At 40.8% G+C, this 27,901-nt stretch overlaps 1 protein-coding gene across 2 annotated transcripts; it reads left to right on the forward strand.

Moving 5' to 3' along the window:
- Positions 1–5,640: 5,640 nt before the first annotated feature.
- cables1 (Cdk5 and Abl enzyme substrate 1) lies at positions 5,641–27,901 on the forward strand. Of its 2 annotated transcripts, XM_034104504.2 has the most exons (10): positions 5,641–6,346; positions 14,813–14,884; positions 15,009–15,101; positions 16,162–16,239; positions 19,388–19,490; positions 20,728–20,884; positions 21,024–21,127; positions 23,873–23,979; positions 24,750–24,957; positions 26,140–27,901. In XM_034104504.2, exons 1-10 carry the CDS (start codon positions 5,781–5,783, stop codon positions 26,278–26,280), a joined length of 1,629 nt encoding a protein of 542 aa, XP_033960395.1. In that variant the 5' UTR covers positions 5,641–5,780; the 3' UTR covers positions 26,281–27,901. The 2 variants fall into 2 exon arrangements, with proteins under 2 accessions (XP_033960395.1, XP_033960396.1); XM_034104505.2 differs by lacking the exon at positions 16,162–16,239 and having other exon boundaries at positions 5,642–6,346; positions 26,140–27,900.

Here is a 27,901-nt window from a genome sequence, read left to right on the forward strand (position 1 = left end):
CAGAACTGTAAACAGATTTACTTTTTCTTTATGGATATTTTACAAATCACCCTTTTAAAACTTTATTTTTGTTTTACTGTCATATAGTATTTCATACCTGTTTTTCATTTATTCTCTTATTTTTGTATAACTATAATGATCATATACATGTGTGGCTCGGAAATAATTGTTTACATTAATGGTGACCAAAACGTTTGAGACCCACTGAGATAACACTGAGAGAGTCCTTTAGTTCACTGAGTCTCTCAGTCTGACAGGAGAGGACTCTCCTCCACTTTGTTGTTGAAAAAAGTCCTTATAACCAGAAGCTAACAACAATGATCTCCGGTACCGGTGCGCTCTCTCTTTCTCTCTCTCTCTCTCTCGCGCACACAAAATGGCTCGTTCCACACACACACACACACACACACACACACACACACACACACACACACACACACACACACACACACACACACACACACACACACACACACACACACACACACACACACACACACACAGCCGAGCTTTAGTGAAACACAGAGACCCAGACGTAGTACTGTGCTGCATCATATTATTTTCGAATCAATAATTTTTCAAATTATGATTTTTTTTCTTTTCTTTTTTTTTTAATATATCCATTTTTCCTCCTGGTCTCTCCCTGGTCTCGCCCCTGGCATGCCTCTGCGCCCCCCACTTTGAGAACCACTGCTTTAGGGAGAACACTTCTTGTTTGTGATTGGACAGAGCCAGCCAGAGAAGCACTGCTGTGATTGGTTGTTTTTGCTGCCAGTCAAGAAATGACGCTTTGTGATTGGTCAGCACCCGACAGCACAACATGTCCCAACACATCAGCCGTTAGCACACACTCTGAACTCACAGCTCCTCATATCTGTTCAGAAACTTGACAAAAGCTATGTCAGTGCTTCTCAAAGTGTGGTCCGCGGACCACTCGTGGTCCGTGAGCGCCCCCTAGTGGTCCGTGAGTATATTGGTAAAATGTCACCTTTGACAGTTTTCCGCACTCTCGCGGGAATATCTCCGCAATGGAGCGAGCTTAAGTTTAACTTTCGATTGCATGATTTAGCCCAGCACAACACCTTCATCACACATGTGGCCACTTGTTTGTACCATTCTCAGGCGATTTGTAAAAAACGATGTGTTTTTGGATATTTGTGGAGTTAGGTGGTCCGTGAGTATTTTTGTATTGGTTAAGTGGTCCTTGGTATGAAAAAGTTTGAGAAACACTGGTCTATGTCATGGTGAATACAGTCACTGCTTTATTTATGTCTGTATGACGTTGTTGTGAGTGTGGATGGGGCAGCTACAGGTTAGTTTAGCCTTATCGATCCGATCTCCATTCAGAAAACACGCATTTTAAAAGGTTTTTCGACTGCTGTCTTGTCTGCACACTTCATTAATTCATGGTTTTTAAGAAGCTTATCTCCATGTAAATACTATGGTAGACTATCCAATATTCGCATCGCTCTAATCGCTCGAGTTTCACCGCGGCTGTCAGCCAGTGGCGGTTCTACGGGGTGCCACCCCAGTTGGCAAAGCTGCCACCCCAGTTGGCAGCATTGTTTTGAAAGAAAAGTTGTGGCTCCTCGGACATTTATGACAGAAAATCTCTAATGTCCGAGTGCAAGTGAATGCAGCACAAGACACGCCTTGTAACCATAGCTTGTAACCTGCTTGTAACCCCTCCCCCGGCCCTGGCGCGAGCCTGGAAATATGATTGGTGGCGATTTCATTTGAACAGGGGGACAGCTCAAAACGAGAAGCATTTCGGATCCAAGTAGACGGAAAGAATGAGGTATTTGCAGTCTACAATGACAGAGAAGAGCCTGTCAAGTTTGGTGGCAAGGCAAGGCAAGTTTATTTTTGTCAGCCCTGTGAATACACTATTGCAGTAGTCGAGTGAGTCTACTAAGTCCTGTTGTGACATTAGTTTTTTAATCCTTGAAATGTTCTTCAGGCTGTACTCAGCATTGAATCAAAATGCACCATAGCTTTACATCTTAATAAGTTTGTGAGGCGTTTTGCTGATCAAGATGGTAATCGCCACATTCAGCTGTTATAGGCATGCCAACTTGATGCTCTGCTCACGGATGAGTCGATGAGCATAATAAACTGTTAAGACGATGACCTTACGTATGTAAATATATTTTTTCTTTGTGGGGGTCTGCCCCCAAAAAACAGTTTGAAGTCAAATAAGACGGTGTGTAAAACTACACTGCAGCCAAAAACAAGTAACCACTTTGATTTAAGGCCAGTAGGTAAGGACTTTCCACTGGATAATAACTGCAGCGCAGCGATGTACATGTTTTAGCTGAATACACGTTTTTTAACCCTAACTGATGCAGTTAGTCACTTCTTTAATGTTTGTTCTTTCTGATGTAAAGTCAACTTTGTAACTGTTTGCAATGAAGTTGTGGGTGCTGAACTGTTCTTTTGATATGATAGTAATTACTTGTCTTTCAAATTTGAAGGAGGATGAGCAAGCATCTTGCCGAACATTCATCATTAACTCCTCCAAAAATATAGTTTATTTAATAATAACACTGAATATTTGAATCATAACAGTGATTGACAGCTGATAGGAATAATATGATTGTTAATAGTATCATATTAATTTAGACAAACATCGACGAGACAGTTAATTAATGTACTTATTGCAGCAGTCTGCATAGATTTGGTACCCCTGCTGGTCTAAGAGTGAGACAAACTCATTCAGTTATCGTTCAGTTAAAATTCATTAAATTATGTCTGCCACCTTATATATTTATAATATGTAAGGCTTTACTGATGTGCCACAATAATGTCACCTATGTTATTGAGTTAAAATAAATATTGTGGCTTTCCAAGTTAACATTAATTGATATGACTGCGATTAAATCAGCATATACTTCTGCCAGGGGATGCAACCCCTGAAATTCTCTTGCCACCTCATGAATATTTGTCTAGATCCGCCCCTGCTGTCAGCTGCAGTTTCCTCCTGTCATTCAAACAAGACACGCTGGAGAGGGGGCGGGGCGTATTTCCATGCAAATCCTATGGTAGATACCAACTACAACAAAATGAACATATTTTACCGTGATTTCATTGTAATACGCGTGTTACGGCTGTATGTATTCCCTGTTTCTTTTTCCCTTTGGTTCCTCTACCCAGGTGTGCTGCGTTGCTGTAACGAGGTTCAGACGAGGTGCACCTGGAGAAGGAAGTGCTTAAAAGCTCCAGTGCAGCAGCAGAAGAGAGAGGCCTCTGGTGTGGGGACTGCTGTGGTTCTGCCTCTCATCCTAGGATGGATAGTTAAACATTTGATGTGTTGGTTATAATAAATCCTATGGATTTGATGATTTTAAAGGTGTCTTTCGTGTTCTATTTGGGTCAGTGGTGGAATTGTGTTAGCCCCATAGGGCCATTTTAAGGGTGGGGCGTAACAACACGATTAAAAAATGATGCCGAAGTAACTACATACTGATACCGGTTAATAAAAACCATGAATTAATGCTTTGACAAGTGTGCAGACAAGACGGCAGGCGAAAAACCTTTTAAAATGCGTCTTTTCTGAATGGAGATCGGATCGATCAGGCTAAACTAACCTGTAGCTGCCCCGTCCAGTCCACACTCACAACAACGTCATACAGACATAAATAAAGCAGCGACTGTATTCACCATGACATAGACAGTCTGTGTTTTGTACATGTTTAACTTTGGTCCAGTTTCTGAACAGATATGAGGAGCTGTGAGCTCTGACTGTGTGCTAACAGCTAACGGCTGATGTGTTGGGACCATATACAGTGTTGGGACCATAGGTTAGGACATGTTGCGCTGTCGAGTGCTGACCAATCACGCAGCGTCATTTCTTGACTGGCAGCAAAAACAACCAATCACAGCAGTGCTTCTCTGGCTGGCTCTGTCCAATCATAAACAACAAGTGTTCTCCCTAAAGCAGTGGTTCCCAAACTTTTTCAGTCGGGACCCCCTTGGGTATTGGAAATATTTTCGGGACCCCCCAACCCGGTTCCCATCTATATTGGTAGGATTAATTGTATATTGTTGTAAAAACATTACATTTTCTCTGCTAATAATAAGAAGATACAAAGATCCAACTATAATTTTATATTTTATTATGGATTACACATGAACAAAAGTGCTTGTAATAGATACTGTGAATTAATTTGGCCTAATTAAAACTGGTTGGCCTTCTTCCCTGAGTAGTAGATTTTTAAATTCAAATTTCTTTGAATTTAAACTACTATTTCTACTGCAGGTTGCAAACGATCACATCACTTTACCATTCCTATTCCACACTAGCTTATCAATTACTTGTGTGTGCTTGCTTTCCCTTGCAGATCTTCTCAAACCGGGGCTGTTGTTTTGAGACTGCCACTCTGTTCATTCTCAATGTTCAGCTTTGATCTGTATTTCGTTTTGATGGCAGCAACAGCAGAAAAAGCCTATCTCACACAAGTAGGATGTTGCAAAAGGCAGCATTAGCCCACAGCTCTCTAACCAATGAGATATTTTCGAGCAGTGTTTGTTTACAATTGAATAATAATAATAACAATACATTTGATTTATATAGGTGCACTTTAAAAACAACGTCATCTCAAGGTGCTTCATAAAGCTAAAAGGAGAAAATAATAACATTTAAAAATCTTCCCGCGACCCCCCTGCAGTACCTCTGCGACCCACCAGGGATCGCACCCGACAGTTTGAAAACCAATGCGGGCCTAAAGCAATACCCTTTCCGTCCAATGTGAAATACTGTGGTGTTTTCTGAAATGCTGTAGTGTTTTCTGAAATGCTGTGGTGTTTTGTGAAAAGCTGTTGTGTTTTCTGAAATGCTGTGGCGTTTTGTGAAATGCTGTAGCGTTTTGTGAAATGCTGTAGTGTTTTCTGAAACGCTGTGGCGTTTTCTGCAATGCCTTGGCGTTTTGTGAAATGCTGCGGTATTTTTGTGAAATGCTGTTGTGTTTTGTGAAATGCTGTGGTGTTTTGTGAAATGCTGTGGTGTCTTGCACTTCAGGTTTGGCTGAGGGGTCTCAACGTTCACAGGACGTTGTACGAACCAGTTAAATGCACCCTTGCATAAGTTATTGTGGTTGTGTCACCCAAAAACCTCTAGATGGCATATTTAATGGCGTTATTGGGAAAAAACAGCACACGTATTGCATGTCAAGCAGAAAGATGGCGCAATTGCTGCAGAGATGCTGACTTGTACGGTTCAGAAAATGATCTATTTTCCCAAAACAAACTGAGGCAGCCAGGCCCTGTTCTGTCAGCACCCAGTGATCAATGTGCAAACCACTGCTCCTTGTTCTGCGGACTGACACACCAACAAGCAATTTATATTCACCATGCAGCATGCTGTCAAATTTGAAATGAGAAAAGCTTGAAAGTTTATTTTGTACAGTAGGAGGTTTTCCAAATTGATCAAAAACGTGAAAAGTAAGCATGAATATAATGCAGGTCAGACGCCGGTTTACATACACCGTAAGTTTATGTTTGCGTAATGTTGGCATACCCTGTCAGACGAGTCAGTGGATCTTTCAGCAGTCAGGAAAAGGTAGAGAAAAAAACACATGTATTCCTGACCGCCCATTGGTCCAAATCTTTCCTGTGCTGCCACAATACTGCACACACGTGACCTCCCTGTTTTCACCCAGTTAAGCGCATGTACTTAAAAGACAGGCCACTACCATTCACCAACACAAGCACGATTAACACTTTATTAATGTCGGCCTGGTAAAATCGCTCGCTGCGGGGACTCGGACCACTGGGAGCGGACCATGGCGGCTGCCACGAGCAGCAACACATCCACAGCCACGCTGCAGATCAAGCACCCCAGTATCGAGCATACGCGGAAACGCATAGACCCGAGGAGGAGGCAAGCGGCGTTGTCCTTTCTCAGCAACATTTCCCTGGATGGACGACCCGTGCAAGACGATGCAGACAATCAGAACGAGGAGGAGGACTATCTTGACGCTAGGACTAGTCAGAGCCTGGTTTCTCCGGAGCGCACGGCGTACGGGGCTGCGGCTGCTGCGGCGGCGGCGGCTGCCTCCACGGCCGCCGAGGCGCTTGCTTTTGTAAACCAGGCTCTGTTAGCTAACAGCCGGGGTAGTTTCGGGACGGGTCCCGCAGCTGCCCCGGTGGGTGCAGACTCGGAGGGCGACGCTTTCCTGCCCTCCACTTTCAGCTCGCCGTTCTCCGCGGTGCCAGTGTCGACTAGAGGGAGGCTGCAGACGTACACTCAGGGAATCCTACCTGCCCCATACTCCAGGCAAAACCCCCAGAACTACAACCTGGAGGGCGGACAGATAGCCAACTCTGCGATAGAGCTGCAGAGATCAAGGTAACCATGTCTGGTGTTTGAGAACATTTAGTACAGGGATGTCAAAGGTGGGAGCTTGTCTGCAGGATCTGCACAGTCGGGCTGTGCATTGATGTCATCATAGCAAGCAAACACAAACCTAACCATGTCACTAAAGGAATCATGATAAATGAATAGGAGCAATCAGTCCCCATGCACGATTGTTGAACTCACTTAGTCCTGCAGTGCAGACACATTTCATTTGTTTTCACAATCATGTTGCATAGGTCGATTATTAGCTCCAACAAGATACCACTGATAAACCCAATGGAGTTTATTTGTGTTTACATCTATAGACTATTGTTGTTTCATATGTTACATTTTAGTAGATCTTCAGATTAAACACATAATGCAAAACTTATTTTGAACTTCCAGTGTAAGTGTTTGTGTTTTGTTTCCACACAACCACATTACCAGGGCCCTGAATGAATGAACTGGGGCAATTGTTTTTCTTTTAGGTTTTGGAAAGATAGTGTTGGTTCTCAGCAACGCAGTCTGCCTGGATACAGTAATACAACGACCAGCTGTTTGTTTATTTACTGCATCCAGGTGTGGATAAAGAAAGACAGATATGTGCAGTGTGATCAAAGGTCCAACAGCTGTGGAGCAGTAACCTGGTTTCCCAAGAGAGGGAACTCAGCAGTTTCTTGTTTTCCTATTGCAAACCTGCTCCAATGCTCTAAAAGTCCTTACATTATTATAAGTGAATGTAATTTCAAAAACCAATAGCACACCTGCTACCTTCATCTCCTCAGCGTGATGTTGACATCCTGTAATTCTACACCCCTTCATCTCCATAAACAACAAGGGCTTGCTGCTCCATGTGGATTTCTTTTATTTGCCCTGTCCATCTCATTTGTTGTAACACTGTAGGCACATGGAGAGTTTTTGAGGGTCTCACCTCACAGCAGGACAGCTGTCAGTAACAGTCGTCTCATGGTTCTCTCGCAGTCAGAATATTCAGAGCCCCTCTCTTACCCAAATCCTCTCCTTCCTCTGGTGTCTCTGGCAGACTTTCTCAGGAAGATCTTTTTCGTGGTGAAACACTCAACAAGCATTTAGTTCCCCTTCCTAACCTCATGGAAATTGCCCTGCCAAACTAACAGCTTCCGAATCTATTAATTTGTACTTTTTCATACTGAAAGAAGTGCACTAATTAGGTTATATTACACTAACGACACCATTTACATTTGCAGTTTAAAATACCTCCCAATGCACAATCCGTTATATCCATATATCCATTATTATGTAGCTTCACCACAATTTAGTTGCTGTTTTTGTTTTGTTTTGGATCATCTTCCTCAGCAGATGGTGTTTGCCCAGTTGTCATGGAGTTAAATATGTTTCAATTTCCATTTTCCAGAGCTCTTAAAGGACCTGCTGTTAATGTTGGCGTAAAAGTCAAGATCCTCGAGTGCTCAGAACAATAGAAATGTGAAGATCTACAATTCTATGACAGCTGTGCACACTTCATCTGCTGAGAAAGATCATGTGATAAGATAAAATGCTCCAGAACAAATGCTAAATTGACCTTTTTGTGAGATTGCTCTGTCAAGTTCTGTTTTCTAAGGTAAATAATTCACTTTTGGTTCAAATAGGTATGAATGGTTTCAAATAGCATTATAAATATATTCTAAGCAGAATCACATAAGAACTATCATCCTGTTTTTAATGAAACGTGGTGGACATTGAAGTGCCTTTTCAATTTTGGAGAGGCTCCACATTACAGGACAGACACACAGAATAATATTTATTTACCTTCCTTTTAAGGCTTCTTGGCCTCAGCAGACGTCTGCATTGTCCGAGTGCCTTTAAAGTTTTTAGTTATGTTTTATGATAAATTGAAAAAGTGTTTTGTGCAACAAAAGAAGCCAAACTTAAAAATGTTAAACGCAAGCAGCTGTGCCTCAATGGTGTACAGTCAAAATCTGGCGAAATTATGGATTTACTCATAAACCTTTACATTCTATGCCTATAAGCTTTCAGTACTACAATACTGCATCATTTTCAATATTTCAGTTGGTACCAAACTGAGCATTTAGGTTTAACACCTAGCCCTAAGCAAAGTGTTGCATATTGTCTCTACACAGCCATTGTATTGCTCAGTCCGTTAATACATGAATTGGAGGATATACAAACAAAATGTCCTCTAATGTTGCAATGTAAGCAACCTGTTGATGGAACGTGGCCATATTCCACCAGACGAGCGCTCTGCACAGTGCCTGTTTTTTTTTGTTGAGGGCAGCTGGTGGAAATGTGTCCAGAGGTCCCTAGCTGGGAGAGGCAGGATGCCCAGGCTTTCTGAGAAGCAGCCTGGCTCTCCGCTCTGTATTTTCTGTCCTCTACTTCCTCTCCCAGGGGCTTCAGAAACACACTCTCCCCTCAGACGTTTGGCCCTCAGTCCTGCTCCCATTCAGGAAGTCGAAGAGCCTTTGATGTGCTGCCAAAATAGACTTTCTGAGGCCAAAAGTGCTTTTGCCCATTTCCTCATCAAAATCTAACGCATGCAAATGATGGATGATTTCATATTCAGCTTTCCTTCCACTCCTCAGCTTTCATCCATCATGAATTAGCACGCTTAGCGCTGCAGATTTTAAATATAGCATTCTATTACCATCTGGTCTTGTCTGCCTTAGGTGTTAAGCAATTCTCATTTCATTCTTTCCCCCTTAAGACACATCCAGGTCTTCTCATGCCTCTTTTAGTTAACCGTTAGGAAGTGCCGAGATTATTTTTTCATGAGACTCCAGAGACTGTGGCTGGAAAACAAGCAGTGTAACCCATTCTAATGGTCCTGTGGAGTTTTGTGCCACTGGGTCACATACTTTTGGTTAGGAGGTTGATTGTTGTTCGCTGAGGTCATGGTTGGCAGGATTATAAAAGAATGCTTAATTTTCTAGTGTGTGCTGTCAACAAACACTCAGACAACCCCTTATGTCTTGACTGAAAAACCCACTTGACGTGTAACACATGCTTGAGTAACAAGCATATGTTTTCGTCTTGCAGTTTAAAGTAAAACCCCTGAGGAAAGATGTCCATAATATTGCTTGTTTCTCACCCTGTGTTCCCATTTCTTTAACTTCCTTTTAGCCCATGCATCTTTTCTACTCCTGGTGTGTTTGCAGGTCAGACAGGCTCAACGGCTGTGCTTTTCTTTATGAGAATAATCACATTTCCGTTTGCCCGGGCAGTATTTGTGTGAAGAAGGCCAGAACATTACATTTAATTCCACTCAGCGACTCTCCGGCAAATGGAAGACTATATCCTGTGGCAAGCTGCCAACAGGGTGTACGTGTAACACTGTGTAATCTCCACATCTAAATAGTCCACTTGAGTTGTATAGCTCATTGCATGGCACTGCTGGGTAGGATTATCAATGGCTTTTTGAAGCACTCTCATTGCAGGAGGATTTCATTGTGTTGGAGTGCATTGATTGCATTTATGAAACATGCTTAAGTTTAATCGCTTGAGGCTTCAATAGCAGGGATTGTTTGAGATGCTACAGTATGGTGTGCTTGCTGCTCCATTGCTACTGGTTTATACTGAGGTTTCTTTGAAGCTTCTGACCAGGCCTCGTTAATGTCAAACCGGGTAGAAACAGGCTGTTCTAACCATAGTTTGTAGGAGTTGGATCTGAGGTGAATGAGTGGCCTGGCCAGTGTTATTGTTTCCAGGATTTGTAGAGGCCTGGAAAACATATTTTGCATGAAAAACACGTCCCAATGCTGCTGTTGAGCCACAGTGGATGCCTGGATCAGAGTCCTCATGGTTCAGCTGTGTCCTCCTGAACTGGAAACATGCCCCTTGGCTAACTGATGAATGATTTTTTTGAAGATCAGTAACAATTCACAAAAAATTGGCTTGGAAAGAAATGACAAAACGTCACACAGAATGGAAACAGATGGCTTCAATAAGAGGTCATTTATTCTTGGGCACACAGTGTAAAACTCTTTGCCGAGTTAAATGACAGGTTTGGATTTTTCTGTTTCTGTCAATCTTAATGCAATACTCATGCCTGTATGAAGGTTCAGAGATATTAGCCGCTTTAGTAATTTCTTTAGGATTGACAAGGTGTTAAGTTATCACCGTAAGAGATGGGAGAAATCCAGTGTACATTCCTTCTTTGCTAAGTTGAGTGTGGCTTCAGCAGTCAAAGTTAGAGAAATCAAGCACTTTCAAAGCACTATGAAAGGTCATAACTAACTTAATTTGTCTAAATCAGACCTCTAATGTCTTATACTGCCAACAGCGTTATTTAAGATGCAGAACAAGAACTGTAGTTTCTGTCCTATTCTCTATTCCCACTTAGGAGTGATCGCTTTAAGGCTTGTATGGAATGTATGAACAAAAGGAATGATTACAGGTTACAAAACTATTTTTTGAGTAAGTGTATGAGTAAGATATTAAAAGTATCATGTTTCACCCCAAGGTTTTGGTTTTAAACATATCAATATACAGAAACATGACATAACTATTTTCCTATGACTTGAATTGTTCCAGAAGTTTCAGGGTTGAAGTGTCACGCCGTCACGAGGAACCTAGAAGTCAAGTCCTCTTATGGTGCATTTCCACTACAGCGCAGAGCTCGCTTTAAGCCGTTTTTTGTTGCGTTTCCACTTGGCGTAGTTCCGGCTAGCGGGTACTATTTCACAGTTCTTCTGGCCCCATAAAATCGAGGTTCTTTCCGGGCCAACAACCAGGCTGAGTCGGGCTGAGTATGCTAAACTAGCGAGAGAATCGCTGGCAACTACAACAAAATGAACATATTTTACCGTGATTTAATTGTAATACACCAGTGTGAGAAAAAGTTTTTAGAGAGTCCTTGTCCATGGACAAGTGAGTTTGGCAATTTACTTGTCCCAATACATTTTTCACTTGTCCAGAAAGGACAAAAATTGGGGCCACTGGAATCTTCTTCGCCATCGTATTTTACATTTTCCCACGTTTTTTACGACACCGCTAACGTAAGTGAGCGGTAAGATTTTACTGCATCACACATAGGGTTGGGTATCGTTTGGATTTTAACGATTCCGGTTCTGCTTTTCGATTCCGGTTATTTTCGGTTCTCGATTCCAGTTCTTTGAGAGGGTAAAAATAAGTCCCGTGACAAACTGGGAGAAAAATATATTTATGAAAACATTAAGTCAAATCTGTATTCCTATTTACAAATCACTTCATACTGTTGAATTTCTTACGGTTATTGAATACAATTATATAAGAATAATCTCTGCATTATTTAGTTAGTTCTAAGTGGTGCAGTTTGAGAATGTACAATTGGCCCAGTCTCCTCTGATGTTACACTGCAACCTGCCTGTGAGACCAACCACACATGTCCAACACATAGGCCTATTAATAATAATACATTATATTTATAGCCTAGCGCTTTTCTACAACTCAAAGACGCTTGCACGCTTACACGTCCTGCAATACACATGCTGCAGCTGCTCACTGTTTGTAAAAGTAAATAAATAGTATTTTCATTTCAATAATGTACTTTCTATACCCTGCTTCCTAAACAATACTGACATCCCTGTGCTCCTCCGAGTCTGTGCGGACAGCACGAGGACACAGACAGGGAGGCTGCTTTACTTCATAAAGGAAATGGCGGTCAATATTAACAACACAGGAGCTAAAACGCTTAATAACCTTCATTACGTGTTAGAGAAAGAACATAAGAAAGTTTGACAACGATGAGGCTGTTAAACGGGCAGCGGATCCGCTGTGTGTACTAGAAAGAGAGAGAGAGAGACGCTGAGCTGCCGTGCAGCGATCAGCTGATACGGAGCATAGAGAGAGAGAGCTGCGGTCCGCAGGGCTCGGCCTCGCCTCCTGTCCTCACAACTCTTATTAATCCCGGTACCGGACAATTGTTATTTGTTCTTACTCGGAACCGAGTTTTGCTTCCCAACCCTGCCACTGTGCTACACGTCGTTCTTATTATACATCCATGGTCCCGCCCCGCCCCCGTCTAACAGTACAGAAAGCAGCGAGATGCATTTCCTTAGGAATCGACAAGCAGAACCGAAACTAACATTTCTAAACGAACAATGGCGGACACGGACAATTTGCGAATGACTTCTGCCTTTTGTAAACTTAATTTATCAATAATTTGTCAATAAATGAGGGCGAAAAACGTCACTTGTCCGCCGGACAAGTCAATTGAAAGATCTACTTGTCCGATATCGTAGATAACACGTCCCGGACGGTGGGACGTGTGCTTTTTCGCACACTGTACACGTTTCAAAATAATGCCGATACCGGCGGTTAGTAAAAACCATGAATTAATGCTTTGACAAGTCTGCAGACAGACGGCAGGCGAAAACCCCTTTTTAAAATGCGTGTTTTCTAAATGGAGATCTGCTAAGCTAACGTTGTATATGCTCCGACTGTCCACACTCACAACAACGGCCTATACAGACATAAATAAACCAGCGACTGTCTTCGCCATGACACAGGCAGTCTGTGGTTTGTACTTGTTTAACTTTTGTCTAGTTTCTGAACAGATATGAGGAGCTGTGAGCTCTGAGGGCTAACAGCTAACGGCTGATGTTGTTTTTCTGTGGTTCTCATTGAAGATGACGTCACGGCTCCACCTACACTGCGTTACTATAGTTACTGCCCCAGCTACTAAACTGTAATGGAAACGCAGCATAAAGTGAGCCAGTCCTAACAAGGCCTAACGAGGCCTAGCCATGCCGAGTGAGGCCCTGTAGTGGAAATGCGCCATTAGACTATCTGTGTCGTCAGATCTTTATCCAGCCAAGCTATCTGCTCCATCAGAAGGGAGATCTAAGACCATAAATCACATGAAAGCACTTTTAAGCAAAGGTCACAACCCCTTCATTATATTCAAGTGGACTATAACATGTTCTGTCCATGCCTTTTATCAGAGCTTAATGTTGCCCCTTCCAGTTTATGATTTATAGGGGTCATAATATACGGTGCAGAAGGTTAGCCAGTATAATGGCTCCCGGCTACTCGTCTGCTCGGTGTGTTTCGTCATGTAAACACTTATCTCAGCCCCTCTCCTCCAGCATACACTGTTCACTTAGCTTGTGTTGGTTTAAACCCTGGGAGATCCTCAAGGCTGGAGTCATCTTTTGTTAATCTGTCCTCATGATCTGTTGTTTATTAACCGGCCACTCTGCTTAACACTCCGCTGTCTTTCTCCTCCTTTGGCTGAGATGCTGTTTAAAGAGGAAGGCAAGTCATCAGCTTCTGTTATCGTTCATGGCCATAGCATTACAACACTTGTAAATTATGAAAAGGATTGCGTACACAAAGATGATCTACAGTATGCATGTTGTGAACAGACATATCTTTAGACTCTTACTTGGCTTTTCCAACCCTGCTGCAAATGTATTTATTATTGACAGATCTCCCGTTGGGAAATTATGTCACGATTGAGTTATTTGACCACTAATTTGTTAATTTCCATTGCCTTTAAATGTGGACACTTTGTAAGCTGATTAATGGGTTGGATTATGTTGTTATTCTGGGGCTGAATATACAATTACAACCTAATTTTGGGACAGCTCAGGCATACTTAGCTGTCACATGTGGGTTTGTTTTTGGCAACAGATCATATAAAAGTGTTTCTGCAGAATAAGCCTATTGAGTCATGAAACTAGTGTGAAATAAAGGCCATGTGTGACAACATGTTACACAAAGTGCTGGCCGAGCCTTATCCTCTTAGCAGCTCTGACACTGGAAAAACCTCTGTGATGAACGTAAGATTCAGGAGTGATGATTGACCACACAGTGCTGTCGATGGATGGTCCCAACTAAACCGTCCAAGACTGGCTTTTGTAAAATAATAACAGAACAGACGGAGGCAGATCATAATTGAACTACTTTGTTTGACCTTTTGCTCAAAGGCCCTCCGTGACCACACATATTTAGTTTTCCATGTCCTTGTGAAGAACCTCAACCATGATTGAATGCTAACCGAAATGTGGCTGTAACCTTTTAACTCAAAAAGTGCGTCATATCACATTTTCACTTTTTGTGTAATGTGCCGGACGATGGCTTTTTCCACTTTCCATTGCTTTACACAAAACGGTAAAAAGGAGATTTGGGTTTAAGCTCCCTAGAGTGTTTGTGTTTGCTAATACCCTGTTTTATTCTAAAAGCTAGGCTGAATTTATTGTGTAAGAAAAATTGAATTGATTTTCGAGATCTCTTCTTGCATTTTTTGTTATTGCTTTGCTGTGGAAAGTAATTTGATAAATGTTGTGCCTTCTCATGAAATTGCTTTCCAATGGGCCAAGTGTCCATTTGCCTGTCAAAAAAGATCACAATAAGGTTTTATCAACATTATCTTTGCCAAATGTATCTTTTTCTAAAAGCTGTTTTTTTGCATTCGAACAATTGGTCCTGTGTTTGGTGTGATGCTGTTTCTTCATATCCCCCTGACTTTAAACCTTCCCTTTGTCTGTCTGTTTCCAGACGAAGACTCATCTCTCAACGCTCTTCGCTTGAAACGCTAGAGGACATTGAGGAGAACGCTCCTCTTCGCAGGTAATAAACTGCACATAAATACCATTACCTTTTCCACTGCTGCTCACTGCAATATATCCCAGTCACTGGCACAGTGTCTCTGTGTTTTGAGGTGCTGATGTTTTGTGTTTGTTTAACATTTTAGATGCCGGACCCTATCGGGTTCACCCCGACCAAAGAGCTTTAAGAAGATCCACTTCATAAAGAACATGAGGCAACATGATATGCGCAATGGAAGGTATGAAGGCAAACAACGCTATCCGTTTAGTCAATACAAGTCCTCAGTGGATAATGGCAGGCTGCCCCAGTCAATGAACTGCAGTTTGGATGTTTCTCACATTACAGCCACATCGTAGGCAAGCAGGCCATCTCCATTCGCTTCATGTCATTCTGACTCATAAATAAAAGGCAGTCGATTGAGGAACCTGTCCATTCACACAGTATATTCAGATTTGAAACTTCATTTATTCACTGTTAAGATTGTGAAATCACAAGATAAATCACATATCATGGTGTCACAGCAGGATACATTAGCTTGCAGCACATCTCTGAATCTAAATGAAATGGCATAGGTGTGTTACTGGGTTTGCTTATAGTAACCCAAGGAAAAATGGTTGTTTAATCAAGGCCAGGAGACACGGAAAGTGTTTACAGCTGTGGTCAATGTCATCATTGTCACATTCTTTGGATTTTAAATCTAATTCGGTTAGCTTTTTTTCAGGGTGTTTTGTGAGTGTAGTTCTAGCGCGTTGTTGTTTTTTTGTAGTGTAGATAGTTTTAACAACAGTATCTCTTGTTTAGAAAACAGTGTATATTTCTAAGTTCCTCCCGTTGAAATGATCGGATGTAGAGTAATTTTGTGCAGTATTTTCCAAACTTTTAAGAAGAACTTATTTGTTTATTAACTGAGATATATACACGCATGTTATTTATATCCAGTTGTAAGATTCATATAGTGTCTGTGAGTTGCAGATATTAAAAGAAATAATTTACATTATCTTACTTGAAATTATCTGTCTCGATACTTTATAAATGTTTCCACTAGTAGAACACAGTTTAATATAAAATAATAGCATATGCTAACTAAAGGTATCTTACACAAAAATGCATCATGTTTGCCTCGACCACTGACTACATGCTACATGTCCCACATTTCTACAAACCAACACACACTCACTCTGAAGTTTGCAGCTCATTCTCTTCATTCAAATTTTTACTGCACACTCGCTCCAACTTTAATCTGTGGATCTTGTCAGATAGATATTGATCAGCTTTTTTTAACATTTTTGTTTTTATAGGATAGTCCTAATCAGTGGCAGAAGATCCTTCTATAGTGTTTTTTCTGTCCTGCCATATCGAGATTGTAGCCAAGCAGGGTATGTATCCTACAGCATGCCGAACTTTGTAACCTCCTCCGGCCTGTGCCGCCTCTTTCCCTTTCTTTTTTCTCCCATCGCTTTTTCTGTGGATGTACTCTCCTCTGGATGGTGCATACATGGCTAAGGGTTGGTTTTGGTGGATGCATTTTGCCATTAACGTCTGATAAATAAATAAACAGTGGGCTGAAATGGGCTTCAAAGGCGTAATTTCCTTTATATCTAGACTATGTTGTTGCCCTGTGCTTAATGCTTGTATTGCTTTTTCCCATAATGGCTCTGGTGGCGTTAAGCCATTCTTCCCTTTTTTGTTCAATCAACCCATTTGTGTCTGTTAAAACCGCTGCTGGCTTTGCTCTTTAGACTCACCTTTTGCAGGTTACTGTTCTTCTTATATTTAGAAACTATAGCTCTTAAACGTGTTTCATGTGTTCGTTGGTCTTATTACCGTTTTGCTGGCAGATGCAGTTGCTGCTGCCAGTGCTGCTTGATTTTTAATTAACACATTTTGCCTTGTTTATTAGTGCTGACCCAGAAAACGTATACGCTTAACTGTAGGTGTTTTATGGCTGGCTTGCATGGGGATAGCTCTGGTATGACCTTGGCTCCTAGACCTCCAGTTCACATGAAACGGTGTGTTTGGGAGGAAGTGAAAGTGACATCGGAGATATAAACACCAGTGAAAACAATGCGCAGAAAGAAAAGCTCCACACCGGTGCTAAGTGAAGAGCACAGAAAGCTCTACCCACCTAAAGCCAGCCAATCAGTGCCAGGTCGGGGGTTAATTAACCTCCAGGGCTATCCAATATACACACCTGGCTGCTCATTGCTGTTAATCGACAGTTAACAGTTAGGCTTTTGCTGCCTCAGTTAAAGTGTTGTAACTGCAAAACAACCTTTTATGAGACGACTGGGCCCAAAGTTGCTGATCGCATGTAGTTGTTTCCTTCTGTCTCTGTGTCTTTAACTTCTGCCTCATGTACAACATTGCCAATTTTGCAGTTCAGCCCTACTTTTGGGGATGTAACATGGAGACAATTATCCTACAGTTCCAACATTAAATAATTGAATACAGAGGAATGACATTTCGGGAAACCCTCATTTGCTTTCTTGCCAAAGGTTAGAGGAAAAGATTAACATTCTTGTGTCTGTCTGTTAAATATGAGACTACTGCCAGGATATGGCTTGCTGAGTTTAACATGCATACTGGAAGCAGGGGGCAATAACTAGCTTAGCTTTGGTTTTGTTTGGGGAAGTAAATGGAGGATTATTATGGACTGTCGAAGTGACTTCTTTCACAATGATTAAGTTAAGTTACTGCTCTTATCAAAAAAGCCAGGCTAGCTGTTTTCCCCCTGTTTTAAGTCTAATAACAGATATTAGCATTTAACATGCTTAGGCTATGGCTATGAGATTTGTGAGTATTAATCTTTTAATCCAATTGTCAGTAAGAAAGCAAATCGGTATGCTTTTCCAAGATCTCGAACTATTCCATTAAAGAAAGAAAAACATGAAACTTAGCAGACTAAGACTGTTTGATTGGTCGTCTGTTTATGGGGCGTTACTGTCTCCTGACACCCATAAGGTTCTGGGTTCAAACCCCACTAGAGTCCAAAGTGGCTTTTCTGACTCTGCATGTTCCCCCAGTGCTGGCATGGGCTTCCTCATATTTTTCAGTTTATCTGACCCTAAAATCCATGCATGTTAGGTAATGCTCCTGGCATTGAATTGTAGAAAAGTTGGCTTACTGGGTAAAGGCAGAGGACTACATTCCTCACAGGGATTAATAAAGTATAACCTACTGATGCTCATTTAAAGTAGTGCTATGTGTGAAACTTGGGCAAGACTGCCGTGGAATATTATTACAAGCCAATGTTAAACTGTTTATTTGAGTTGTAAAGCATTCAGTAGTAAAGTGGCCAGCAAGGGTCAAGATACTTTCAGTATTGTTAATATGAATGCTTAATTTGCTTTATCCTAGATTTAGAATAATTTTGTAGGGCATTATGAACAATTTGCATATATTATAACACTACTAACATTCAGGTATTTGCCAGTGATTCCTATCCATGAATGTCGGCTTTTCTTGTAATTTCCTTGTAATTTCTTCTTACTTTCAGCAGACTAAAGCGCAAACAAATTATTTTCTGGATCGCCTCTTAGAAAAGCTCTTCTCCTAGAAAGCTTTCTGTCTCGTATGTTTCCCCCTTTTTATTTAATCTCCACTCTTCTGTCAGACGTCTGCTGCCTGGGGATCTTTGTGTCTATGATGCATCTGTCAACATTGTGTCCTGACGTGCATGTCTGCCAAATAACACTGTTTTCATTTATAACAGATTTGCCCCGCATGTCATCAAAACACTGGGGGAGTCATGTGAAGTCCCTCTCTGTAATTTCTTCTATTTATCTGGGCACACAATTTTAACCGACAGCATGACTGAGCATGATAAGGGAGGAGTAGAAAAACAAGACTGTTACAATTTAATATTTGCTGTCTGCTCACATTCTGAAATGTCATGAAAGAGGTTATAAAAAGGCTTAAGTTAATATTACAGAAATGCAAGGTAATATTTGTCCGCACTTGTCTTTTCGCTTTGACGTGAAAGCAAGTCCAAGAGACTTTTTAGGCCCATATAGTTTGAAAACAATTTAAGTGATCATCAAGTGAAGTTATATTATAGCATGTTAAATCATGTCGATAACCAATGTCTACTTTAATTAGTATATTTTACTATTATTTCCCCATGGTTTTAATTTTGCAAGTTCACCCCAGTCTCAGCAGCAGACATTAAATGCAAATAAATATTCAGCTCATATAAAATGTGTGCAGTTGTGGGCTCTCCACTGTTAGCTCCACTGACACACTTTAACCTCCTGCAGATGTCTTACAGCAGTACTGCATATTAAGCATTAATGAGGCAGCAGCTGACTCTGAAGACATTGGCCTGCCTAGAAACAAATGCACCAAACGACATAATAATAAAACCTAGTTCAGCTGATGAGCGCAGATCTATCTGTGAGGTACAGATGTGGAGGTAGGCTAGAACAGGCATCAGTAAGAAGGTTAAGGAAAGTGGAGAAAGAGAGTTAAACGAAGCTGTGAGGTTTATTTGTTCAGTGAAAGATCTAAAGGTCTTGTGCTCATTAGGGATGTGAAGCTGGAAGGAGGAGGGCGTCAGCGGCACCCGTCAGGAGGCGCCAAGGAGATGCTGATCGGACTGGAGGGAGTGGAGCTAGGAGCGGATGGAAAGGTGAGCTGAAATATGCTGAACTTACTGTAACCATTTAGGAAAATCTGATTCACCGTAAAAAAACATATTGTTTAGGTGTTTAATGTTCTACTGGTGTTTAATGTTCTACTGCAAGTACTATTGCATGTAATTCAGAGTATAATTAGTAGCATCAGTTTTGATGTACTCACATTCAGTTTTTTAGATAAAAACAAAGTTAAACTGAGCCAGCACTGAGAGGTGATGGAAAAGCTAAATAGCTTTTTAGCTCCTTTATGGAAAACACATAATCATTAATCACTACATGTTATTAAAAGGAGAATATTGTGCACATCCGCATAAGGAATAAAAACATCAAAAAGGGCCAATTGTAATCATTATAAATATAGCCTAGAATGATACTAGGCAATGTATTCAGCCACATTATTTGCATTTTTAATACACAGCTGTTTGTTTCAAGTATTGCCTTTCAAACCAAGAATATTTATTTGTGATTCATATTTAAAAGAACCTCAACAGAGTTCTTAGCATTCTTGAACTAGGCTTTTTTTAAAGCAGCATTTGGACATTTCTTAGCCTGAATCCCCTAGTGCACATGTGTCAAACTCAAGGCCCGGGGGCCAAATCAGGCCCTTGGTGGATTTAATTTCGGCCTGTTGGATAATTTCTAATGACTGTTAGATCTGGTCCGCCGGTATATTGCACGCACTCCTTCACTCAATGCTGAGGATTTCCTCCGCTCAGAGCCTGAGCCCAAACATTGATGACCTTGCACTTAAGATGAGTAAACTAGCATCACAGCAAACTGAGTTTCAATGGATGTTTCCTTCTGCACTTTTTTTATTGCGACAGCAGGGCATGTTGTAAAAAAATGTAATCATAAGAAATGACTCCGGAAAAGCTGCAGATAGAGCCATAAGAAATTAATGCAACTGATTATTTAATGTTGTTTTTATAGGCAATAATTTAAGCTTTGTTAGTTCCAGGTTTAATATGTGAAATAAGTTCATTCAATAAACATTGAACCAGTCCGGCCCTCGACTAGTACCGATTTTTTAAATGTTGGCCCACTGTGTATTTGAGTTTAACACCCCTGCCCTAGTGTGTTCCAGTCCAGCCAACCTTTAATATTATGTTTACAACCTGTGCTTCTCCTGCTTTGACAAAATGCTGCTGTGAAAAACACAGATTAAAAGAGGACAATAAGGGCATATAATGTTTAGGCCTTTGGAAATAATAACTTCCCCTGTGTCTGCAGACTGTGTCCTACACCCAGTTCCTGTATCCCACTAATGCGCTGGGTGGTCGGAGAAACACCATCGACTCCACCTCGTCCTTCTCTGCGTCTCGTAACGCCAGCCATAGAAGCCTCAGTTTGGGCCGAGCCAACAGCAACCAGAGCAGCGTCGACACAGGTCAGTCCAACAAGTACTCGACTCATCCATTATGAATGTGGCGTATGACTCACACACTGTTGTTTTTTTCTCCATTATCCAGTGTGTATTTGACTGACATCTGCCTCTACCTTTGTTGTTGTGTTTGTGCCTGTATCAGGGAATGATTTGGGGGAATTTCGTGAGTACGATCCCAACCTGCTAGATGACCCGCAGTGGCCTTGTGGAAAACACAAGAGGGTCCTCATCTTCCCCTCATACATGGTGAGAAACACTCTTCTGTGTCTAAGAACACATCACCAGCACCAGGAACAACAAATACTACAGCAACGTTTCCTCTTGAGACCAGAATGGAAAGGTTATTTTTGTTCAGGACATAATTCCCTGAAATAGACCCACCTCTGTTTTTGGTGAAATGTCCCGGGACATCCCAAAGTTAATGTTTTTTTTCAATGGTTATTTGTGTCATTAAGGACAGTTTGTGCTCAGTTTTCCCACCACTAACAGGAAAGATAACACACCGGAAATATGTGTCTGCCTCAACAGTTTGTCAAAAAACCTCAATTATATCAGCTGTTTTTGAGAAGAAGCCAGGAGAACATTTCAGTTTTAATCAGCAAGGTCACTGGGCCAAACTCTCTCCCACCTCCAGGGTCCTGAATGAATGGAAATGCTTTATCCTCTACTATAGTGAGCAGCAGATATTAAGTAGCCACTGGAGCAACAGTGAGTGTAGCGATTGTATCTGAGCCCTAATCACTCTCGCTCTTTTCTGGAAAAGAACGGATGTTTTATTGTGGATGGGGAACAGGGAAACAAACCTGACTAGACTCCCACCTCATTCTTTCCTCGGCTCTGTTTTTGTTACGCACACTGGCAGAGTACACAACGGGGACTGACACAGTTGAAATGTTAAGTCAAGGCCAGGCTATGTGTTTTTTCTTCTCCTTTTCCTCCAACTCCAAAACCAAGCGTCTCAAACAATGGCTTTTGTGTTTACTAAAGGAACCGAACCATTACATCAGTATTCTGCTAGTTGAGCACAGGCTACTTGGAGCATGACTCTCTAACTGCACTTTCAAACTATGCATAACAATAGTTTTTAGGCTCTGTGTTCAATTCAGGAAATGTGTATCACCTGGAATATTATTAGAAAGCAAGGAAAGCCTCACTTTGAAATGTGTTTAAAACATTGTTGTCGCTTTGTAATATGTGTAGTGTAAAAGTATCCTCAGGGTAAAAACATGGAATAATTATATGTGTTGACATAAGTGTAAAACATGGTCATAGTGGACTATTTCTGTCACGCAAAGTCAGTGTTTAGCTTTGCTTCATTTCTCGCGGCTTCAAACATCAATCGGCATTTGTTCTCCATCACGGTTCGTGATCAGTAGCGTGGTGTTCAGGGTGGATTCTTCACACTTCATATGGGGCCTACATATTGAGTGTCATCTTTATGTTATTAGCACCTTTGTATATGTGACGAGGAAAGCAAGCAATGTCTTAAACATTTTTATTCAGTCTGGAAACTCAGTGACATTGCTACAGCAAAGTTTGGCCATTAAAGAAACACATACGAACAATCCAATATTTAGTTTTTAAACTTGAGTTTTAAAGATGATATAAATCTACAAAACATAAGTGCAATACAGTTAAATGTTATTGCAGTAATACTTGTAATGGCATGTGAACAAATGGCTTTCAGTATGCATGTATGTGTGAGGGTAAGTAAATACATAAATAAAACAAGCCAAATGAAGTGGTTTAGATAATGTTCCTAGATCTTAGGAATGAAATTGGTGATTGTTGTTATTACCAAGACGATTGATGGCCTAGTTGACAGAAATAAGACCCATGTCATAATCAATCAGCATTATCCTGCACATCTAGCAGTTAGGCTTCTTGCTTTTCCCCCTCGAGAACATCTTTAATTTAAGTTGCAGATAAACTCTCAGCCCCTCATTTTACTGTCTTAAGGGGATCATTTGGATGTTACAAACTATCTCTACCAGCGAATCCAGTGTTCTTTCGATGTAAAATTACCATTTCAATGTAGTCTGGTGGCTATGAAAAGAGTGCATATATAATTCAGTGTCTAAAAGAGTTGTCTCAAAGGTAAAGTGGTGAAACAATTCTAAATAAAGCGTACACTTCAAGTGATTGATTTGTTTAGGTTGTCTTTTTTGGCCAAAATAAGTTTTCTGATACGCTCACTGTGGCCCTACCACCCGCTATCTACTGTAGGGAATATACTGTAGTACTGTACCACTTAAGATCCACTTAAAATATCCAAACTACTCCTTTAAATGTGACTCACCCTCCTTCTACTTATGTTATAACATGCACCAAAGCTTGTTTATTGGAAATCTGATGAAGGCATGGAAAGCTTTGGTCAGCAATCAAGCATGTCTTGTGCCCACAGGAAGAGGCAGGCGATAATCTGTGTTATTCTTATCCTCTGCACATCCTTTGAACAGATCCAAACGTCATTCAGTTTGACGCACATAAAACTCTGTTATTACACCGAGACACTGAAGTGAATTATTATTTAGCTGAGGACTGTTTTCAACGGCGGATTGATACATATTTGGTGTGCTAATGAGTGTTTACAGCAGCATGATAGCGCATGTAGTATTTACGGCAAATCCACCACTGTGCCCATGTTCATTGTAATGAAGGATTATGTCACCCACGGCAACAGTGTGTTTTATTGGTGTGTTTGGACAACAATGGCGCTCTGTCACAGAAGAAGACGTGATACATCAGGCTTTTGGATTCACACAGCGGGATGTGTGTTAGTGGGATCGGTTCGTTGTTGGCTCGGGTCTTTTCACTGGATTTGTGAAGAAAGATATAAAGTATCAGCAGACGTATCTTTAAAGTGACACGGGTAACACCAGCTCTTATTGTGAGACCGTGGAATCCAACACTAGTGTGTGAGGATCCAGTCACTCTGCCCAGTGCTGAACGCGTGGTCATCGTGACACCACCTCTGGTTTTTCTTTTCAGACTACGGTCATTGAATACGTCAAACCCTCTGACCTCAAGAAGGACATGAACGAAACCTTCAAGGAGAAGTTCCCCCACATAAGACTTTCCCTCAGCAAGATTAGGAGGTAAAAACCTACAGAAATGCATAACATGTGTCATATTAAGTGTTTAACTCTACAATGCCCTGTTATTTTTCCTTTCCTTTTATATTTATTTTTTATTTATTTGTTTATTCCACACATGGCAGTTGTGGCGGCTCAATTTCCAGTTCAGTTTGAGTCGCCGAGAGGCTAAGCTTGGCTATAAACTGTGACGCGTTTTCGAAGAGAAAGTCCATACTGAAGCAAGTTAGTTTTAGGATATTTAATAAACAAAATCAAAACACAGTAACTATGGACAAAACGGTCAACAGGAAAAATGACAGCACAAGCTCACCCTCTGTTATCCGCACTCGACATGAAACAGGTGACTTATATAGACAAACCACAGCCATGTGACAATTACTGGAAGTGCTCAACAAACAAATAAAAGTGATGTAAACAAATAATAGTAATACAAATAATGAACTTGGGCTAAGTAGCATTATGGCACCTACAGCAAAAACATGTACACTTATACTGTTTTTTAAACATTATTTATAGTGCATGGTGGAAAGGAGCAGGGAGAAAAACATCTTATTTTACCTGCCCCTTTTAAAAAAAAAAAAATGAAATAACCATAAAAAAGTTAAATAAAATCAATATTCTTTCAGTCACAGTTGCTTACAAATACTGAAACATAAAACCAGAACACAATCAAAAGTCAACTTCATACTGTCTAATTACGCTTTCTGTATCAACTTATTGATTGGCTTCTCTTTGTTTCTCCATCTCCACCTTTTATCTCCTTCCTGCAGCTTGAAAAGGGAGATAAAAAAGTTGGCCCAGGATGAATGTGGTTATGAGGAACCAACGGTGGCCATGGCTTTTGTCTACTTTGAGAAACTGGTGCTTCACGGCAAACTGAACAAGCAGAATCGTAAACTGTGCGCTGGAGCTTGTGTCCTACTGGCGGCCAAGATTGGCGGCGATCTCAAGAAACACGAGGTCAAGCACCTGATAGACGTAAGTTCCTTTGCTAACTCTCATCATTTTTGTAATGTTTATTTTTCCTCATGTTGCACCAGATTTAATATTCACATCACTCAAATTCTCATTTTCAAAATCACAGGTCAAAAAGGGTGAAAATTGTCTGCAGTGGAAATTGATTTTTCCACTGGTGGCAGACGTTTCAACAGCTGATTAATCAAAAACATGGACTAGATACCACAAGGGATATGTGAAGATTACCGGAGACTGACTTTTTAATTGTCAGGTTTCAACACTCAAATATAAGACTGAAGAAATTGCTTCCAGATCACAAAAAACTGTTATAGAGGTCACACGGTTTTTTATTTGTTGATAGGACAAGTAGATGGGACAAAGTTAAGCCATAATGCATTAAAATGATGAGAAAAAATGTACAGTCAGGCGAAAATAAGTATTGCAGTCTCAGTCAGAAATAAGAGGATTAAGTGTTAACATAACCTTTTAATACCATCAAAGCTGACCTTCAGAGTTTGGTCCTGTTTTTACGTAAACGCTTGTTCTGATGTTGCTAATAGGGTGTCTTTCAAATCCCATAATTGGAGGGCTGCCTTTTTTGTCTCGAGACTCGCTGGATCTGAAACCTTTGTTCTGTTATTGCTCTACCGTCATCCTCTCTAAAAAAATCCCTATCCCTATCTTTAACGGAGAATCTACTCAGAAATGTAGCTGAACCAATCAGTGAACCAGAATCCACAGCAGGCCTGCATCTAAGAAAAAACTAAAGTGTCTCTAATCTTAAAAAAGTTAAAACTGAAATTCCCTTTAGGCTACCTCTAGTTTAAATCACAGTTTTTCTCAAGTCTCAGGGAGCACCTGAGCTAACCTTGAAACACCGAGTTATTTTGAATCTCGAAAGCTCCTTTCATAACATCAAAAGACATGAAAAATAGTTTTTTTCCCACAGGCCGAGTAGTACTTCTTATGAATTGTAAACAGTGTTTCATCTGTAAAATCCCTTATTTTGAAGAAAGCTTTTATAGTGGCAGATGTGTTCCCCTTTAAGTCAGTGCTTTACAATGGCCAACACAACCAGCTTTGTATTGTCTATTTATTTCAACTGTAGTCTGAAACTGTAGTCATGAAATGGGTGTAGTATATTGACGCTATTAGAAATGCAGCATTGTATATCTATTATTTAACTCTCTTTTTCTCTGTCAGAAACTGGAAGAGAGGTTCAGAGTGAACCGCAGAGAGCTGATAGCCTTCGAGTTCCCGGTGCTGGTGGCGTTGGAGTTCAACCTGCAGCTGCCAGAAAACGAGATCATGCCTCACTACAGACGCCTGCTGCAGACCTCCTAGCATTAGTGAACCATCAGGAGGACGCCCAGCTCCTTCTGATCCTCTGCTTCCCACGGTATCCATCCCCCATCCCCCATCCTCTCTCTTTGCCACGTCTGACGGCTCCGAGGTTCAGCCGGCTGTCACTCACCTGCAGCCGACAACTCTCCTCCCTCTCAAGAGATCTGAAATCAGCCAAAGGGACACATGTTCTAAAACGTTCCTCCCTTGTTTGACTTTATTCATCTTCACCACACAGACTTCTGACAGAAATGGTTCAACCGTCTGCAAACAGGTTATTTGCATGTTTTAACGTCTTCATATTCACTTAGTATATTTCAAAGCTCTCTTGTTGATTAAGAGAGCCTTTTGTTTGAATCTGATGGGGACATTTTTGACAGTTAAAGCAACCAATGATTGTAACATTTGATCATCTCTTTTCATTAATCTTCTCCATGTAAACTCCGGTATGATTGGTTGCCTCTTGACTTGCATAACATCTAAACAAAAGCCTTTTTAAGCGGCTGGTTTTGGCTGGACTTCCTCCGAGTGACTCGTGTTTTTCGCAAGTAATCATCATCATCAAGTGCACTTTTTTAATATCGCGAGACATAGAGGGAAGAGAGACAGTTTTAATGAGCTTGAACTAACCCTGGAAAATAAGCTGTGTTCATAAACACCACTCACAAGTCATTTGAAATAATGTTTTGGATTATTTATCTCTTATGGATTGTTCACCATTTTCTATCTGCACGAAAAGTATTGATTGTTTGCATACAGGTCCTTGCAGACAAGATGGGACTTCCTATTTTCACTGAAGTATTCCATTGATTTTCTACCATTCCTTTCATTTTCTACCATTCCATGAGACAAGACCCACTTTTATCAGTGTTGAGTTTCCTGTGCTCTATGTTAGAGTATATTGCTAGCACATTTACAGTGCTATAACGGGGTCAGGAAGGCAGGTTTGAAGAGGTGTTCATGAGTGCAAAAATGCCATTAAACAGTGATCAGGATTAGCAGCAGATTGGCCACATGGTGCTCTGGTATTGAGAGTAAATTACTTTACCTGGACGGAAACCCTGTGCAAGTAATCCTCCGTCCTGCTGAAGTGTACTTCAGGCTTCAAGGACACTTTATTTGTCCTGATTCCTGATCTCTAAGTCAGATCCTGACTGGAATCTATGAGGGATCCAACATTTTCATATCACTCGAATCAGTTTGTTGATTTGGAAATAACGTTTTAGAAACAACAAATAATCTAACTAATTATAGTATAGTTACATTCATTCGGCATGTATCTCAAGTTGATTTCAGCTTCTTTATATTACCTTAAAATAGTTTAACAAAATACCACAGAGTATTGAGGAAAAAGGTATTTCATGCTGCTCCAAGTATTATGAGTTAAAATGATCACAATATCAAAACAAATTGTAATGAGAAAAGCATGGTGATTAAAGGTAAAGAAATGCTGAGCTTATTTCTGTTTGCCAGCCCAAAGAGTTCGCTATGAGATGCACACTGAAGACTCTGTGAGGAAAGACTGGTGGGCAACTCTTATTTCCTGTGTATGTTTGTAAATAAATTGCTTTGCTTGTTCAATCAAAAAAAGACTCTGGCATGTTTTACTTGAACAGAAATT

Source organism: Pseudochaenichthys georgianus, chromosome 17 (assembly GCF_902827115.2).
Source record: "Pseudochaenichthys georgianus chromosome 17, fPseGeo1.2, whole genome shotgun sequence".
NCBI classification, from domain to species: domain Eukaryota; kingdom Metazoa; phylum Chordata; class Actinopteri; order Perciformes; family Channichthyidae; genus Pseudochaenichthys; species Pseudochaenichthys georgianus.